The sequence below is a fragment of the Eumetopias jubatus genome, unplaced genomic scaffold (genome assembly GCF_037043125.1).
Source record: "Eumetopias jubatus isolate StellerSeaLion01/CBP00866 unplaced genomic scaffold, mEumJub1_p1.0 scaffold_3, whole genome shotgun sequence".
In the NCBI taxonomy this organism is placed as follows: domain Eukaryota; kingdom Metazoa; phylum Chordata; class Mammalia; order Carnivora; family Otariidae; genus Eumetopias; species Eumetopias jubatus.
The window spans coordinates 157,719,391-157,739,468 of record NW_028274809.1 but is presented as its reverse complement, the minus strand read 5'-3'; the positions used below and the strand labels follow the sequence as shown (position 1 = coordinate 157,739,468).

General features: G+C 36.1%; 1 protein-coding gene across 2 annotated transcripts in view; it reads left to right on the top strand.

Annotated features, from left to right (window-relative positions):
* Positions 1 to 20,078, top strand: part of KLHL1 (kelch like family member 1) — a 378,567-nt gene that overhangs the window by 342,026 nt on the left and 16,463 nt on the right. For both annotated transcript variants that reach the window (XM_028106018.1, XM_028106011.1), the window contains one exon: positions 5,372 to 5,584. In XM_028106018.1, the coding sequence (XP_027961819.1) occupies positions 5,372 to 5,584 (213 nt within the window). The remainder of the gene's footprint in view (positions 1 to 5,371; positions 5,585 to 20,078) is intronic.

The window sequence follows — 20,078 nt, the reverse complement described above, 5'->3', positions numbered from 1 at the left end:
ATAAGTTTATTCCAGCCTTCCCAATTAGATGAATCTGCCATTGGAAAATCCAGACACTGAGATGTTTATGGATGAAACAGTTTTATGGATCAAAGACAATGAAGATCTGAACGCAGCTATTGTCCACTGTTGAGGACACCAGAAATTATACTGTTCGACTGCCCAAGGGAATAGCTGGGCAGATCAAGTTGCCAAGTTGGCAGTCCATACAAAAACTCCAAAACTCTCTGTAATGATTTTCAGGGCATTCAGTGGAAATTACACATTTTCTGGAGATTCTACCCAACTGGAAAAAAAAAATGAACTTCTGGTAAAGATATGCCAAGAAACCAACTGAATTTGGGTAAGCACTTCTTGGGTAAGAGAGGCCCCTAGAAGTAGGCTTGGATTAAGCCCCTATGAAATGTTATATGGAAGGCTCTTTCTACATTTGTTCACGATTTAGGAGTCCCTGATGGGGCTTACATTAGGAAATTGGATACTATCAAGTACATTCAATATAGCAGGATGATGTACCCCACAGATGTGCCTTTATATCTCTCAAATCCTGGAGACTTGCGGTTATTAAAGACCTGGAGGAATGAGCACCCAGAGTACCAGCTCCAACCTTGTTGGACAGGACCTAATGAGGTACTATTGACTCCCCATTCTTCAGTGAAACTACAGGGAATTAAGCCATGGATTCATCACACTCAAATGAAAAGAATCCACAGGTTCCCTATACCCAATCAGCAAGGAGAACATTGAAAAGAACCCTGCTTGGACTAGCAAGCCTCTGATGGACCTGAAACTACCATTTAGGAGAACTGGTCTGAAGAAATCAATAAGTACAACAAGCTACTTGGTTACAACAAATCTCCCCTAAGGCCCTAGATAAAATATAGAGATAACCAAAGTACAAAAACTTTGGTAATACAGAATGTTAAGTTTCAACCCGGAACTAAATGTCCCATTCCTCTAACCCCAATCTTCCTTCCATTTCAGCAGGAAGTATATAATGTGGCCATCATCCCAATTCCCTCAAGAATGAGGAATGTTCAAAAGACAGTGGGGATTAAAACTAGTAAACAAAAAGTTAATGGTACAACTCTCAGCTGCAGTTTTTAACCAGATCTTTTTCATTTGCCTTTAAATTTCCCTTACTCTACCTCTTCAGAAGGGCGGACTTGAGTTTGCCTTCTTGTCTCCTCATTTGGTTGCCTTTAGAATAAACCCTTCCCTTGCGGCATACTCCATGTTTCAGTGATGGTCTTTGCTACCGTATTGGGCAGATGGGCTTGAGTTTGGTTACAGCCGTCCCAAAGTATGCACTATTGATAAAGTATGACAAATATTAAATAACTTTACCTAGGATACGGATTATAAACAATGTTAATTTTCTGAGAAAAAGACAAAATGGGATCAGAAAAGACTTTCTAGTAGAGATACACCTGAATTGGTTGAGAGATGAATGAGAGGTATCTAGCCTATGTAGGAAAAAGTTATCTAGGGTAGAATGCACAATGGCACACAGGGCTAGAAAAGATCTAGTTCTGTGTCAGAAACTTCTAATTGTCTCATACTTATTTATGCCTTTGTCTATGAAATATAAATACCCACTGTTAACTAAGCATATGGCCATCTAAAATAAAAACAACATATTGTAGCACCTTATCAATTACTTATTGACACAGACTAAGTTTGGTCAATGGTATATCAGAAGTGAGATATGCAACTTTTTAAAAGATGAATTATTTAATATTATTTGAGTATAGTTGATATACAATGTTACATTAGTTTCCAGCAGAAAAGGTAATTTTTTAATTTCTCTACATGTTTTCTTATGCTCACCACAAGTATAGCCATCTGTCACCTTACAAGGCTATTACAGTGTCATTGACTATATTTCCTATGCTTGCCTTTTATTCTCAGGACTTATTCCATAATTAGAAGCCTGTGTGTCCCATTCCCCTTCACCAATTTTGCCCCCACCCCCTTTCCTTCTGGCAACCCTTAGTTTGTTCTCTGTATTTTAGGTCTGATTCTGCTTTCTGTTTATTAATTTGTGGAATCTAAAAAAATAAAAAAAAAAAGATTCTTAAAGGAGGGGTGTCCTCCTTCCACTTTTCCTTTGTCCTGCTGTTTGAACTGTGGTTGTATAGCTAGGGCTACCTTGGGCCTTTAGGACAAGGGTGTTTGCAGAGAATTCCGCAATGGGATTTTAGCATTTATGTACAATTCCCAAGTAAGAAGTACTGCCAACTTTTTCATACTGTCTGCAAGGATATGGGTAAATCAAACAGCTAGGAAGATAGAGATGGTGTCTTTCTTTGGGGGCAGAGAACAGATTTGTTCTTTGACCAGAATAATAAAGATAGCGTCTCCCTTCAGAGCAAAATTTGGGCGGGTTTGTTGGCAGGTTTCTTTAAAGAACTAGCATTTCCTCAACTTAATGTTCCTCAGATGTGAGAAATGCCAAGGTCCACTGCATGTGCAATATTTACGTGAGCCTCTATCCCCCTATTGGGCCTTGGGGTGGAGGGTGGACAACAAGAACCAATGTGAACTTGAGGCTCATGGTGCTTAGTTTGCTGTGAATTGTAGCAATTGTTCTCTGACCTAGGAGTCTTGCGTCTTTTTCCAGCATCTACAAAACTATGATGCACTAATTTCTTGGATTTCAAGTAGTAAAAAAAATTTAGATTCCTCACAATTCTTGACAAAGGGTCATACTCTACAGATGACATACTTTAAAGTGGAAAACAGCCTGGGTCTCATGCCAGCCCCTTTAAACACATTTGAACCCATGTCCTAACTAGTATAGGATATGTTTCCTTAAACAGCTGTATTTTATTTTCTAGAATATGAAACATGTGACACTCAGATGGACACCTGACAAGTAGGTATCAAAACACCAAGACCGGGTCACTAAACTTTAGGTAAAATCTATCTGTGTGCTGAATAAACACACAAGTTAGGGAAAGTAGTAGGGAAGACTCTGATTCTTGCCCTTCTCAGCAAAATTCAGAAGAGCTTGCTTAAATCAGGGATCTTTCTGATCTCGTACGACTGATTCACAGCACACTGAACTATGAACCTGATGATTCCTAAGAATGTTATTTCTCCGTTTTTTCCTCATTGTCTCAGAGTGAAAGCCCAGCACTGCAGCATGGCATCAAGGTCTACATTCTCAGCCTCCTGTTGTCATCTACCAGCTGCATCTCTCCTTTCCCCTTTCCCACAAACCCCTTTCCATCAGTATGACATACCTGACACTCTTTATTTATCACCTGCTGTGACCTTTCCTGCCCCTTGTCTTTATGCATAATGTTTTCCCTGTATGTAAAGCCTTCCTCCTATTTCTTCATCTTACAAATTTCCACTCCTCTTTCAACTCTAAGTTGAAATGTCAGTTTCCTTTCTTGCCATGAAACTGTCAGCTGCCACCCCCTATCTTGTCAGTGCATTTATGTCTAGCATCAGATTCTTCTCTGCTCTTCAGAGTCTCAACATCTAATTTGTCACTGTAGCGAAGCAAAGCAGGGAATCAACCTAAGTTATGATTAAATAGTTTATGAAGGGAGATCTGAGAAGATAATTATATGCATACATTCTAGCATTTATTCTAACTGCTCGAGAGTATATTGTTTCTATCCCTTGGTTATTTTTAGAACTTTAACAATAATTATAGTAATCGCTATTATTTATTGTTCCATTTTAATTCTTAGTCACTTAGCAAATTTATGTTTCAAAATAAGTGGATTAGAAAGAATGTTAGCTGATAGCATATATTTGTAAAGTACGTAATTTTCAAAATCTTTCAAGTATTAAAATACATCTATTAGTTTTAACAGTGGATTCATAAAGCAGTCCAAAAGGACACTACTAACTTTTACACAAATTAAAATTTTCTCATTTATTTGTCAAAGCTCGTTTTTGAGGAAAAATTCAGTGCATTTACTCTTGTCAAATAGTTTTGCCTTAATATTAATCAATATATTAAAATTACAGCAATTTCATTGTTCCTCTGTAGACTATATAGTACTATATAGGGATATGTACCAAATGAAAGAACCCACTGATAACACAGCCTAGGCTTTCATAAGTAATTTATAAAATAATAGCTACCATACATCAAACATTTTTGTCACAAAAGGGATTGTCAAATATTATGTCATTTTTATCAAGGCATTATATAAATTTCTTTTTTTGTATAATCCCTGTTACTGGATTTTATTAATGGAGGGTTCACACAGAAGAAAGAGATTTTAATGAGTAGTGGTTTGTAATATACATAATTATATTAAAGAAGTCATTGATGTTGTAACTTGTGAACTTTGCAGGAATATTTAATTTCCAAATAAAAGGCTATACTAATAGACTCAATATTTAACTTCTAAAATGTAAGCAATATGTTTAATTATCATTAGTTTCTATATCTAGCTATATATTTGTATGTTAGCATTTTAAATAATTTCAGAAAAAGAAAATATGTGATACATACTCTATTAGCAATGCTGGGTTCAGATAAATCAACACTGTACTTTATCAGAGTAATATGTATAAATAAAAGAGAAGCTTGAAGTCAAAAATTCCCTTAAAATGATAGGCAAAAAAGAGAGGATACTTTTCTTATATATAAATTATGTACCAGGGACTATGCAAGAAGCCTTGTGCGAAGATACTTACTCAGTAAGTAAAATTTCTGCAAAAAATATTTAAATTTTAATAATACCTCATGATTATAGCATACTTCTTTTAAGTTAGATCTTCACAGAAATAAACAAAGCTCCGATTTCATGAAGTGTTTAGGATGATAAAAATTTCTTAGTTTCATTTCTGGGTGCTTCTGCAAGTTAAACTTGTCTAATACTTGTCTTTTAAAATGTTCCTCTTGGTTAATTTCAACCTATTTAAGATTGAGATCTGGCAGACAACTGTGAGTAACCAGGCAAAGAGGCATTACAACTGTAAAGAGCACACTTGGGCAGTCAGAAATATTTTATCATGCCAGGCATTAAGAGAAACATAAACAGCTTTAAAAAAAAAATGTCTCTAGGACTTGAAATCAGTTTAAAGATCATATTTTAGAGTTACTACATCATATTAGAGCATGCGTTTGCAAATCTAAGACCTGCATAATTTTATATACTAAATAATAAAGTCTTCCTATGCATTTACTTCAACTTAATACTATACTTTTCAGTTTCTATTTACCAATATATTAATCATAACGTCCACCGGTAAAGCAAAAATTCCACAACATCTAATCTTATTAAAACACATGTGAGACTCACATGGTGATAGAAAATTTATTTTTAAAGGACTTCTTTTCTACGTTTTGTCATTCAGACTGTAGTATTAAATGCTGTTTTTCTGATTGTGTTTTTAGATTATATTCAGTCGGAGGTCGTGATGGAAGTTCCTGTTTGAGTTCAATGGAATATTATGATCCTCATACAAATAAGTGGAACGTGTGTGCTCCAATGTGTAAGCGGAGAGGGGGTGTTGGAGTGGCCACGTGTGATGGTTTTCTCTATGCAGTAGGAGGTCATGATGCTCCTGCTTCAAATCACTGTTCCCGGTTACTAGATTATGTAGAAAGGTAAGATCCAAAGTCACAGTTATAACGAGAGAAATAATGTAAATTATACTGATGCCTCATTCAAGTGATTATAGAAACTGCATAATTTAGGAAGGGTATATTCTGCTTTTTAAATCTCTTTCTGTCTCTTTATCCAACCCCCATATACACATGCACAACACTTTCATTCTTTTTTTAAATTTTAATTTCAACATAGTTAACAGGCAGTGTTATATTAGTTTCAGGTATACGATATAGTGATTCAACAATTCTATATATTACTCAGTGCTCATCGAGAAAAGTGTACTCTTGGAGCACCACGGTGGCTCAGTCTGTTAAGTGTTTGCCTTCAGCTCTAGTCATGATCCCAGGGTCCTGGGATTGAGCCCCGCATCGGGCTCCCTGCCCAGCAGGGAGCCTGCTTCTCCCTCTCCCTGTGCTGCTGCCACTCCCTCTGTTTGTGCTCTCTTGCCCCCCACCAAATAAATAATAAATAAAAATCTTTACAAAAAAGTATAGTCTTTTTTTTTTTTTTTTCCTTTTAGGTAAGGGGAGGGGAGAGGGGCAGAGGGACAGAGAGAATCTAAGCGGGCCCAGCATGGAGCCTGATACAGGGCTCAATCTCACAACCCTGAGATGATAACTTGAGCAAAAATCAAAGAGTGGGCCACTTAATTAACTGAGCCACCGAGGTGCCCCAGGATACGTGTACTCTTAATCCTCTTCACTTATTTTACCCGTTTCCCTTGATAACTATTTGTTCTCTATAGTTGAGTTTTTCTTTTTTTCATTTGCCTTTTCTTCCCCCTTTGTTTTGTTTCTTAAATTCCACATATGAGTGAGGTCATATGGTATTTTTCTCTGACTGGCTTATTTCACTTAGCGTTATACTCTCTAGCTCCATCTATGTTGCTGCAAATGGCAAAATTTCATCTTTTTATGGCCAAATACTATTCCATTGTGAATATATATACACCATATCTTCTTTATTCATTTGTCTATCAATGGACACTTGGGCTGCTTGCATAATTTGGCTATTGTAAATAATGCTACAATAAACATAGGGATGCATACATCCTTCCAAATTAGTGTTTTTGTATTATTTGGGTAAATACCCACTAGTGTGATTACTGGATCATATGGTAGTTCTGTTTTTTTCCACATCTTTGCCAACACTTATTGTTCCTTGTGTTTGATTTTAGCCATTCTGACAGGTGTGAAGGTGATATCCCATTGTGGTTTTGATTTACATTTCCCTGAGGATGAGTAATGTTGAACATCTTTTCATGTCTGTTGTCCATCTGTAGGTTGTCTTTGGAGAAATATCTGTTCATGTCTTCTGCCCATTTTTTAATTGGATTTTGTGTGTGTGTGTGTGTGTGTGTGTTGAGTATTTTAAGGTCTTTATATATTTTGGATACAAACCCTTTATCAGATATGTAATTTGCAAACATTTTCTCCCGTTCAGTAGGTCTTTTAGTTTTGATGGTTTCCTTTGCTGTGCAGAAGCTTTTTATTTTGATGTAGTCCCAATAGTTTATCTTTGCTTTTGTTTCCCTTGCCCCAGGAGACACAACTAGAAAAATGTCGCTAAAATCAATGTCAGAGAAATCACTGCCCATGTTCTCTCCTAGGAGTTTTATGGTTTTAGGTCTCACATTTAGGTCTTTAATTCATTTTCAGTTTATTTTTGTGTCTAGTGTAAGAAAGTGGTCCAGTTTCATTCTTTTGCATGTAGCTGTCTGGTTTTCTCAACACCGTTTGTGGAAGACACTGTCCTTTTCCCAATGCATATTCTTGCCTCTTTTGTCAAAGATTAACTGACCATATAATCGTGGGTTTATTTCTGGCCTTACTTTCATTCTTTCTAATATTTTTTCCTTCCTTTCTCCCTTCTTCCCTCTTTCCTATTTCCTTCCCTCTTTCCTTCCTTCTTTCCTTTCTTTCTTCTACTAATATTTAAAGCCCTATAATTTTTTTCACAAGAATTTAAAGTGATATTTTAAAAGATCCTTTAAAAAAGCTTTAAGTAATCATTTATGAATGTTTGTTAATTCTCTTTTTAAAAATTGGATATTTTATTGTTCTATTCATCCTATCATGTTCTACTACCCCCTTCAAACTCTCAAAGGCGAATTATGGACTTTGTTTTGTGTCATACCTTTCTTAATGGAAGACACACTTATTAGAAGTCTATTTTCTATAATCCCAGTCCTCTTTTTCTTAATGTGTTTTTTTTAAAGATTTTATTTATTTATTTGACACAGAGAAATAGCGCGCGCGAGAGAGAGAGAGAGAGAGAGATAGCACAAGCAGGGGGAGCGGCAGACAGAGGGAGAAGCAGGCTTCCTGCATGAGCAGGGAGCCCGATGTGGGGCTCGATCCCAGGACTCTGGATCATGACCTGAGCTGAAGGCAGTGGTTTAACCAACTGAGCCACCCAGGCACCCTATGGTCCTCTTTTAATTCTTCCTAAAAATGGCCAAGTGCACAAAAGTCTGGAGTAGAAAGCCACCTTGGCTTCAGGTTTGGTCCAACAATCCAAACACTTCCTGGCACGGTTATAGCTAAATTCTCTTTAAGGGCGCTACCTCACTTAGAACTATTATATTGTGTGGAGTAAGGATCAGAGTTAGTGAACCCGAAGATGATACTTATTACTTAAGGATACATGCTGATATATGGGGAAGTAGGACTAGGGAATACTGAGGTCAACTGTTTTATCAACTGGGATAGGATAAGTAATTCTACTGTAATGAATAACTTCAAAATTCTCTGTGACTTAATACCATAATTTTTTTTCTTACTAACACCACATGTCCATAACAGATCCATGATATCATTGCATATAAGCTATGCATATAAGAATGGGTTATAAGCTACAATATAAGCACTGCTGGTGTCAAATGGGAAATGTATACACTGTTCACTGATTCCTAAAGATTCTGCATGCCCGTAATATAATTCTCTTTTCTTCATACTTTGACAAACCAGTCATATGGCCACAGAAAGGTTCATGAGGGTGAGAGAACTTCTACATGGGATAAGAACAAGGGATATTTGGTGGATTGCAGTGATGACCATAAAAATTTTCCTCTTAACATTAAGAAACCACATCCATTATATTCATGCTTTCAAGTGGCATAGTCAGTGGGAGAAAAGTGCTCTTTTATATTGTTCAAAGGATAGGAGATGTTTTTTACTGAACATAAGGCCATTGGCAAGACATAGCTTTTAGTAAACAGACTCTGTTCTCTGTTCAAACTTAAACCACTTCTTGAATAAAACATGTTTAATGTTATTGCTACTGTGTGAAATGAACTGTAGATATATGGGTATCTATGCACAGAGGAAAGCATTATGCTCAATACAGTTTCACTTCAACATTCTCTTGTCCAGTGAAATTAGGAACTACAGGTGTTATAGTGTGGACAGTGGTCAGAGTCCAAATAAATAGATGTATGCTTTTATATATACAAACATGAAATCATTTATTTAAAAAATACTGCTTATAGACCAACAGCTCATTCACATTTTCCTCTGCTAAATTCTTGGGAAAAATAGCAAGAAAGATTAACATGATGTGGCTCCTATATATACTTTACTATATATCTTATATAAACATTACTAATGAAATGATATTTCATTTATTCTCTTCTAACATTACTGTATAATGTATTACAATGTTGTTTGTGAACAGCCATAAATTATTCAGTCTAGGAATACATTTATGATGCAAAATTAGACTTAAATAAGTGTAGCTATTTTAAGTTATAGGAGTACAGTGGGTATGAGCAGCTTAAGTAATGAGGAAGCACACAGCATTATCATGATTCTTATCCCAGCTCATATTATGTGTCAGATTAATAGCATTTTTGAAGTTTTTATAACATATATTCTATATTGACAATTTCACATGTAAATTGTCAATAAATCAAAGTACATAACAGTACTCTGTAGAATTATTTTACACATATAACATAAAGACTGTTTTTTAGTATATAACCATAGGAAAACAAACCCTTAGGAACAATAAGAAGTAGTGTACAATGCTACGTATTACAGATGGATAGAACAAATTTTGTATGACAGTGATTTCTTACGGAAACATAAAGGTATTATATAATGTGCTGTTAAAATACAGTTACGTAAGACATCACAAGATGTAAAGGGTCAGGCTGTCTTGAACACAAAGAATACTGGCCCCTCAAATCAGAACAGGAACGATGGCAAGGACTAGGCAAGAATAGGAAGTATAGAATAGTTGATGGAACAGTGAATAGTAGTTTTGCAGCCAAGCCTCACTTTAATGAGAGCATCTTAGTGGACAAAATCAGTGTCCAGAAGGTGCAATCCATTAGACAAAGCACATTTATCTATTTTATTCTACAAATATTGTGCATATATTTTTCACTGTGCTAACTCAAGCTAAGAACTTATTAGAAGAAAGAGACAGTTAAATAATTAGAACTTTAAGATCACAAATAAAACAGAAAACAGGGCAATGGATCAGAAAATATGCTCAAAGACATCAGTACCACTGCTGGCTAATAATAGATCAGGATCACCTTTGCCCTCAAATTTGCATCCCAGTAATACAGCCTGCAGGAGAGGGATATCAAGATAATAGGAGCCTTCTAAATATGCTTTTGTAATATCCACTCTTGTTTCCTCCTATTTAACCTCCATATAGCAGCCAGAGAGATCTTTTCATAATGCAGATTTGACCTGAAAGCGCAATGGAGTTTTCCTTTGTAACAATTATCAATATTATGATGAAAAATTATTTAAAATTTTTCAACATAGCTAGGATTCAGGTGCTGGTGATGATCTAGATTAGCTTGTTCACCCTTATACTCTTCCACTTGGCACAAAGTAAATCCTCACCAAGCATTTAGCAAATCAGGTAGAAAAATAGGCCTCAAATTTCTCACAAGAGAAGGCATCTGGAGATACACTGTACATAGGGAGTTATACAGATTAATAGATAGAAGGAAAGATAGGGATGCATGAAAGGATGGAAGAATGGATGGATGAATGGACTGATGGAAAGACAGATTTGATTTGATTAGATTAGATTAATGTATAATGTATTATTTGTTTCAGGGGTGCAGGTCTGTGATTCATCAGTCTTACACAATTCACAGTGCTCACCATAGTACATACCCTCCCCAATGTCCATCACCCAGCCACCCCATCCCTCCTACCCCCCACCACTCCAGCAACCCTCAGTTTGTTTCCTGAGATTAAGAGTCTCTTATGGTTTGTCTCCCTCTCTGGTTCGAAAGATACAGATTTTTGTTTATTTTTCTATTTCTCTTTGAATGCCCATTTCCATCATTATAGACTGAGTAATAATGCTTTCCATACATATATTTTAGGCATTTATTGGGTAAGCAAAATTTTTGATAGGGCCTAAAATATTAAGCAACTGTTTAGACATTAATTGAAAATTATATCTTTATATCTAATCCAAACACTATTAACAAATAAGCATCTATAAATTTTTTTTATATATTACTTAAATATAAAACTTTTGTTCAAAGTTTACCAAAATCCACACACTGGTCATATCAGAAAAAGTCATCTAAAATAAGAATATCTAATTTTTCTGTCAAGATATGGCTCAAAATTTTGATCATCTTTAGATCTTGATAAAAATTAATAAAAGTTAAGATTTGCTCTCAGACATACAGAGATAAATACATTATTAATTTCACGAAACAGTTTTTTAAAGTTACTGTAAAGCTTAATACATAAGAATAGAATTTTGGGTTCTTTCATTTCTCTTCTTAGTTCATCTTTTTGGTTTAGAAATAACCCAAGAGTTGTAGCAGTTCTAAATAGTGAAAACAGATGATCAAGAAGAGACTTTTATTTAAATTATGGGCACTTATCCTAGGCCTTATATAGCATATTAAAACCTTAACTCATATTTTGATATATGTGAGATCCTAAATTTTCTACAAGACCGTAATTACTTGAACTGTTTAAAGTTTAAATGTTAGATAGGGGCTTTTGAGCTTTTTAGTAAGACACTTTCTTCTTCCTCCTAAGATCTTACTGTTAGCAGTAAGCCCCCAAATGAGTATAGCATGAAAAGACTAACTAGTTTGCTGTTAATGTTATTTTTTTCTTATTGGGCACATAGAATCTTTGCTATTTCTTTGATATCAAATTATGTTCAAATTTCTTTTAGACACATATACAAAAGATGGAAATCCTGACAGCCTCTGTGTGTAGGGGCCCTGCTTTACAAATGGATGCAAGAACTATTAACTAACACCAGAGCTAAACTAATTTAGATGTGTGATTAGATATTTGCCTCAGTGGCTTATGAGGCGAGTGGCATCTTCCAAGTGGTCAGCTGGAGACAGGGGATAACAGAAAAATCTGCTGTCCTTGTACTACTACCTGGCAGGATGGCATCATGGTTATTCATCTGCATGCTTTGCAGGAAGAAGAACAATAATTCTGTGGAAAGGTAGATGTACATGAGTAGATGAAACATTATGTCCCATATAGATGGAAGGATATCAACCCGGGTTGTCAAATAGCAAAATTCATTTTCATGTTGTGAGAGGCTATTTAATACACAATTTGGACTCACACCGCTGATAATAGTTTTCTGTTATATTAGTAGAGAAAGTGATTATATAATCAATTGTTCCTTAGTTCTGAACTGTTAAAAGGTATTTATTTTTAAAAGTGAGTTTTAACTAGCATTCAGATCTCCTGGGTATGTTCCATGTTCTATTGATTGACAATAATTTAAATAATTTTTGAAGCTCTGCTGAGGAAACTACATCTGAGGAGCCAAAGAGCTGTGTGTGGCTTAGCCTTGCTTTCCCTGGTTCTGTCAGCAATTTGTTTCTCCTCTTCTCAACCTTGAAGACAGGATGCAATAAATACGATCTAAGTCAAAATAGGATTTTTCACATGCTTTCATAGAGAAGTTAAATTAAATTGAAATCAAATTAACTTTTTAAAACATTTTTGTATATATACACAAGGGATATTGGAAAGGGGAGCAGAAATCTAGTTACCCCATCTTCTTTCCCAATGTTTCTGTGCCCATTATATATTAAGAGAAGTACCAAGGAAGATTGGGAGAATGTCAAGAGATATGTTTAAAAAATCTATCTTAAAAGTAAAGATTAAGCACATAATGTGAGAGTCACAAACACACAAACAATATTGAGAATGATTTTTTTCCCCTACGTTGTGCTGACTTTTCCCCCTCTGTCATGGGGTTGAAATTGATAGTCGACTCAAAACCATTTCACCTGTCTTGTGACCCTAACTAATGGGACTGCTGCAACTAAATCAAAACAGGGAACATGTCCTTACACAACGTGTGGAAGATCCAGTGAGAGGAATCTATACCAATCAGAGAATAATTTGTATGTGGAGACTGAATTTGAACTAAGAAATCCTGTCTTGGATGGTTGCAGCCTGATAGTTAAACTATTCTGAAATTTTCTTTTCTTCTTTTTTTTTTCCCTAAAGATTTATTTATCTGAGAGAAAGTGAGAGAGTGCATATATACACACACACAATCAGGGGAGGGACAGACAGAGGGAGAGGGAAAGAATCTCAAGCAGACTCCCCGGAGAGCATGGACCCTGACACTGGGCTCAATCCCAAGACCCTGAGATCAGGACCTGAACCGAAATCCAGAGTTGGATGCTTAACCAAGTCACCCAGGTGCCCCATGAAGTTTTCATTTTTTTAATTTAAAAGTAGTTTGTTGAGGACATAGAAAATCAGGAGAAAAAATCATAAAAGAAGAGCAATTTTATCAGTAACTCATTAAAATACATTTATGTAAATTGTTGTCTACATTTGATTCTTTTTCAATGTTTTAAGATATATTTACTAGTAAAGGTTAAATTACAGAAAAAAAATCAGTCTATTTGTTCCTTTCTTCAATTGTACATTCAGGCTCTATGTGTCAGGAGTAGAGCACAGAACGAATGCTTAAATACACTGTCTAAATAAATCAATGGATGGATTAATGTACATGGTCTGATGGATTGTGCCTTCTGATCTTAAATTCTACCAGGACTTGTGGCTTTCCTTTTTTTTTTTTTTTTGGAAAAAAGGGTTGGATCAACAATACTCAAACAGTTCTTTTAGTTTTATAAACTTTAGATATAGTTGTTACTAACCATATGTGTGTCATATGGTTAATACAGATTTATAAATATTTTTCAATATTTTCTTTAAATGCAGATATTTTTATATTTCTTTGAAGGCAGATATACACTTCATGAAAATATTTGTTATTGTTTTGATTATTTCTAACAATTCTAAAATCTTAGTGGCTTAAAATAATTTTATAATTGTTTCTTTTATGATTGAAATCTTTCATGATTTTGTGTTGACTGGGTTCAGTTTGGGCTACTCTTTTCTTCCACAAGATACTGGCTGATGCTACCATCATCTGGGCCTCAACAAGGCTTTAATGTTCACAATCCTTCTCTGGCAGAGCTAGGAATTAGGACTGCCTCTCATCTGAGAGTTCAGTTGATGCTTCAACCAGAGAACCATAGTTCCCCTTGGGCTGGACTTCCCACCATATGGTGGCTGGGATTCCAAGACAAGGGAGTCCAAAAGAAGGGGGCTCAAGAGGGTAAACATCCAATACAATGAATCGTCAGGTCTCTGCTTGCATCACACTTGTTAAAGTCACACAGGCCAACAGTGGTCACAGCAAGGTGAGAGTATACTACTCAAAGGTATGACACTAAGAAGTGTGGTTTATTAGGGGCCACCAAAGTAACAATGAGCACAATTGTGCTTACATTTTAAAAGTAATTTTCCATCCTGCATTCATGTATGTATGTACATATATATATATATATATACATACACATACAAACACATACACACATTTTATCCTCATCTTATAGCTTTATCAGTTAACTCTCTAATCTGTTTAAGTAAATCACTTGGCAAATAATATAAAATGCTCATCTCCTTTTACACTTTTCTTTGGGGAAGTTAATGGGGTCATGTAATCTGACTCCTTTCTCTGCCTTTAGGGGAGCCAGTCCTGCAGGTGTGCACTGTACCCACCTCTCTTTGTTAGAAGTCGCTGCCATTGTGGGCCCCTTGGTAGGTGGAAACAGGAGCACCAAAAGCCACCAGGGCCTACGGATTACAATAAAGAATTAATAATTTCTAGGGACTCTATGGCTATGCCCCTGGAAACAGATGAGCCATTCAGATCTGAGGTGGTGCAAAAACTGAGTCCATGAGTGAAGTAAGTTATGGGGAAAATGACTGATTTCCTTATATGTATGTTTTATTAAACTGACTTGCTTCTATGAGAATTCCTAGAATTAAATTGTTTCAAATGGAGATAGTTTTCTCTCCATATTCTAGTTTATTATATACAACTTTCTGAAAAAAATACCTACATAATTATAGCGCTGTAGTGATTACCTTTATAAGTAATAATTGTAGTAATACATGAAATATTTACCAAAACTTACTGTGTTCTGGGTCATAAAGTAAATCTCAACAATTTTCAAAAGCTTGAAATCTCATAGGGCATTTTCTCTGGCCAACATGGAATTAAACTGGAAATAAATAACAGAAAAGATAAATTTTTACATGCTCAGCTGTTTGTTTTGTGTTTTCGTTTTTAAGGTAAGCTCTATGCCCAGTGTGGGGCTTGGACTCACCACCCCAAGATCAAGAGTTGCTTGCTCTACCAAGTGAGCCAACCAGGTGCCCCATGTTCAACTGTTTGAAATTTAGGTGATATATTTGAAACAACATGTGACTCCAATTAGAAAATAATTGAACTGAGTGAAATGAAAATATATATCAAATTTTGTGGAATGTACCTAAAGAAATCCCTTTCTAAAAATAATATTCCTTTTACTAAAGGTTTTTCCAGATGCTTACACTAAACTTGGTATTTCCAGTCTCGTTGCAAGTCTAGAAAAAAGAAAAAAAAAAGATACAGATTCATACTGTCATTAAAAGATGTCTCCCAATTTTCCTAGACTCTTATCAAGATCTTAGTAGGAATGTACATCCTTAAACTTTGTTTATACTGCACAATGAAAATTGTTAAAGAACCAAGCAATTTAGGCAACACTGTTTGAGTTATTGGAAAGGCTCACATTAAGAGAATACTGCATGTATCAAAAGTCACCAAAAGACAAAGCCACTCCTGTGACATGTAACATGGGGTACTAAGTTTCAGCATTTCTAAAGAAATTCTTAAAGAGAAATTTATATATATATATATATATAATTTTTTTAATAAATTTATTGTTATGTTAATCACCATACATTACATCATTAGTTTTTGATGTAGTGTTCCATGATTCATTGTTTGTGCATAACACCCAGTGCTCCACACAGAATGTGCCCTCTTTAATACCTGTCACCAGGCTAACCTATTCCCCACCACCCTTCCCTCTACAACCCTCAGTTTGTTTTTCAGTCCATCATCTCTAATGGTTCGTCTCCCCCTCCGACTTACACCCCTTCATTCTTCCCCTCCTGCTATCTTCTTCTTCTTTTTTTTCTTAACATATATTGCATTATTTGTTTCAGAAGTACAGATCTGTAATTCATCAGTCTTGTACAATTCACAGCGCTCACCATAGCACATACACACCCCAATGTCTATCACCCAGCCACCCAATCCTTCCCACGCCCCACCACTCCAGCAAACCTCAGTTTGTTTCCTGAGATTAAGAATTCCTCCTATCAGTGAGGTCATATGATACATGTCTTTCTCTGATTGACTTATTTCACTCAGCATAACACCCTCCAGTTCCATCCACGTCATTGCAAATGGCAGGATCTCATTCCGTTTCATGGCTGCATAATATTCCATTGTGTATATATACCACTTCTTCTTTATCCATTCATCTGTCGATGGACATCTTGGCTCTTTCCACAGTTTGGCTATCGTGGACATTGCTGCTATAAACATTGGGGTGCATGTGCCCCTTCGGATCCCTACATTTGTATCTTTGTGGTAAATACCCAGTAGTGCAATTGTAGGATAGTAGGCTAGCTCTATTTTCAACTGTTTGAGGAACCTCCATACTGTTTTCCAGAGTGGTTGCACCAGCTTGCATTCCCACCAACAGTGTAGGAGCGTTCCCCTTTCTCCGCATTCCCGCCAACATCTGTCGTTTCCTGACTTGTTAATTTTAGCCATTCTGACGGGTATGAGGTGGTATCTCATTGAGGTTTTGATTTGGATTTCCCTGAGGCCGAGCGATGTTGAGCACATTTTCATGTGTCTGTTGGCCATTTGGATGTCTTCTTTGGAAAATGTCTGTTCATGTCTTCTGCCCATTTCTTGATTGGATGATTTGTTCTTTGGGTGTTGAGTTTGATAAGTTCTTTATAGATTTTGGATACTAGCCCTTTATCTGCTATATCATTTGCAAATATTTTCTCCCATTCTGTCGGTTGTCTTTTGGTTTTGTGGACTGTTTCTTTTGCTGTGCAAAAGCTTTTTATCTTGATGAAGTCCCAATAGTTCATTTTTGCCCTTGCTTCCCTTCACTTTGGTGATGTTTCTAGGAAGAAGTTGCTGCGGCTGAGGTCAAAGAGGTTGCTGCCTGTGTTTTCCTTTAGGATTTTGATGGACTCCTATCTCACCTTTAGGTCTTTCAACCATTTGGAGTCTATTTTTGTGTGTGGTGTAAGGAAATGGTCCAGTTTCATTCTTCTGCATGTGGCTATCCAATTTTCCCAACACCTTTTGTTGAAGAGACTGTCTTTTTTACATTGGACATTCTTTCCTGCTTTGTCAAAGATGAGTTGACCATAGAGTTGAGGGTCCATTTCTGGGCTCTCTATTCTGTTCCATTGAACTATGTGTCTGTTTTTGTGCCAGTACCATACTGTCTTGATGATGACAGCTTTGTAATAGAGCTGGAAGTCCGGAATTGTGATGCCACCAGCTTTGCTTTTCTTTTTCAATACTCCTCTGGCTATTCGGGGTCTCTTCTGGTTCCATACAAATTTTAGGATTATTTGTTCCATTTCTTTGAAAAAAGTGGATGGTATTTAATGGGGATTGCATTGATTGTGTAGATTGCTCTAGGTAGGATTGATATCTTCACAATGTTTGTTCTTCCAATCCATGAGCATGGAACGTTTTTCCATTTCTTTGTGTCTTCTTCAATTTCTTTCATGAGTATTTTATAGTTTTCTGAGTACAGATCCTTTCCCTCTTTGGTTAAATTTATTCCTAGGCATCTTATGGTTTGGGTGCAATTGCAAATGGGACTGACTCCTTGATTTGTCTCTCTTCTGTCTTGTTGTTGGTGTATAAGAATGCCACTGATTTCTGTGCATTGATTTTATATCCTGCTACTTTACTGAATTCCTGTATGAATTCTAGCAGTTTTGGGGTGGAGTCTTTTGGGTTTTCCACATAAAGTATCATATCATGTGCAAAGAGTGAGAGTTTGACTGATTCTTTGCCGATTTGGATGCCTTTGATTTCTTTTTGCTGTCTGATTGCTGTGGTTAGGACTTCTAATACTATGTTGAATAGCAGTGGTGATAGTAGACATTCTTGCCGTGTTCCTGACCTTAGGGGAAAAAGCTCTCAGCCTTTCCCCATTGAGAATGACATTCACTGTAGTTTTTTCATAGATGGCTTTTATGATATTGAGGTATGTACCCTCTATCCCTATACTCTGAAGAGTTTTGATCAAGAAAGGATGCTGTACTTTGTCAAATGCTTTTTCTGCATCTATTGAGAGGATCATATGATTCTTGTTATTTCTTATATTAACGTATTGTATCACGTTGATTGATTTGCGGATGTTGAACTAACCTTGCAGCCCAGGGATAAATCCCACTTGGTCATGGTGAATAATCCTTTTAATGTACTGTTGAATCCTATTGGCTAGTATGTGGTGAGAATTGTTGCATCCATGTTCATCAAGGATATTAGTCTGTAATTCTCCTTTTTGATGGGGTCTTTGGTTTGGGGATCAAGGTAATGGTGGCCTCATAAAATGAGTTTGGATGTTTTTCTTCCATTTCTATTTTTTGGAACAGTTTCGGGAGAATAGTTATTAATTCTTCTTTAAATGTTTGATAGAATTCCCCTGGGAAGCCATCTGGCTCTGGCCTTTTGTTCTTGGGAGATTTTTGATGACTGCTTCAATTTCCTTAGTGGTTATAGGTCTGTTCAGGTTTTCTATTTCTTCCTGGTTCAATTTTGGTAGTTGATACACCTCTAGGAATGCACCCATTTCTTCTAGTTTATGTAATTTGCTGACATAGAGTTGGTCATAATATGTTCTTATAATTGTTTGTATTTCTTTGGTGTTGGTTGTGATCTCTCCTCTTTCATTCATCATTTTGTTGATTTGGGTCATTTCTCTTTTCTTTTTGATAAGTCTGGCTAGGGGTTTATCAATCTTGTGAATTCTTTCAAAGAACCAGCTCCTAGTTTCGTTGATCTGTTCTACTGTTCTTTTGGTTTCTATTTCATTGATTTCTGCTCTGATCTTTATTATTTCTCTTTTCCTGCTGGGTTTAGGCTTTATTTGCTGTTTTTTCTCTAGCTCCTTTAGGTGTAGGGTTAGGTTGTGTATTTGAGACCTTTCTTGTTTCTTGAGAAAATCTTGTATTGCTATATACTTTCCTCTCAGGACTGCCTTTGCTGTATCCCAGAGATTTTGAACAGTTGTGTTTTCATTTTCATTGGTTTCCATGAATTTTTTTAATTCTTCTTTAATTTCCTGGTTGACCCATTCATTCTTTAGTAGGATGCTCTTTAGCCTCCATGTATTTGAGTTCTTTTTTACTTTCCTCTTGTGATTGAGTTCTATTTTCAAAGCATTGTGGTCTGAAAATATGCACGGAATGATCCCAATCTTTTGGTACCAGTTGAGACCTGATTTGTGACCTAGGGTGTGATCAATTCTGGAGAATGTTCCATGGGCACTAGAGAAGAATGTGTATTCCATTGCTTTGGGATGGCATGTTCTGAATATATCTGTAAAGTCCATTTGGTCCAGTGTTTCATTTAAAGTCTTTATTTCCTTGTTGATCTTTTGCTTAGATGATCTGTCCATTTCAGGCAGGGGGGTGTTAAAGTCCCCCACTATTATTTTATTGTTGTCAATGTGTTTCTTTGCTTTTGTTATTAATTGCCTTATATAATTGGCTGCTCCCATGTTAGGGGCATAGATATTTACAATTGTTAGATCTTCTTGTTGGATAGACCCTTTAAGTAGGATATAGTGTCCTTCCTCATCTCTTATTACAGTTTTTGTTTTTAAATCTACTTTGTCTGATATAAGGATTGCCACCCCAGCTTTCTTTTGGTGTCCATTAGCATGGTAAATGGTTTTCCACCCCCTCACTTTCAATCTGGGGGTGTCTTTGGGTCTAAAATGAGTCTCTTGCAGACAGTATACTGATGGGTCTTGTTTTTTAATCCAATCTGATAGCCTATGTCTTTTGATTGGGGCATTTGGCCCATTTACATTCAGGGTAACTGTTG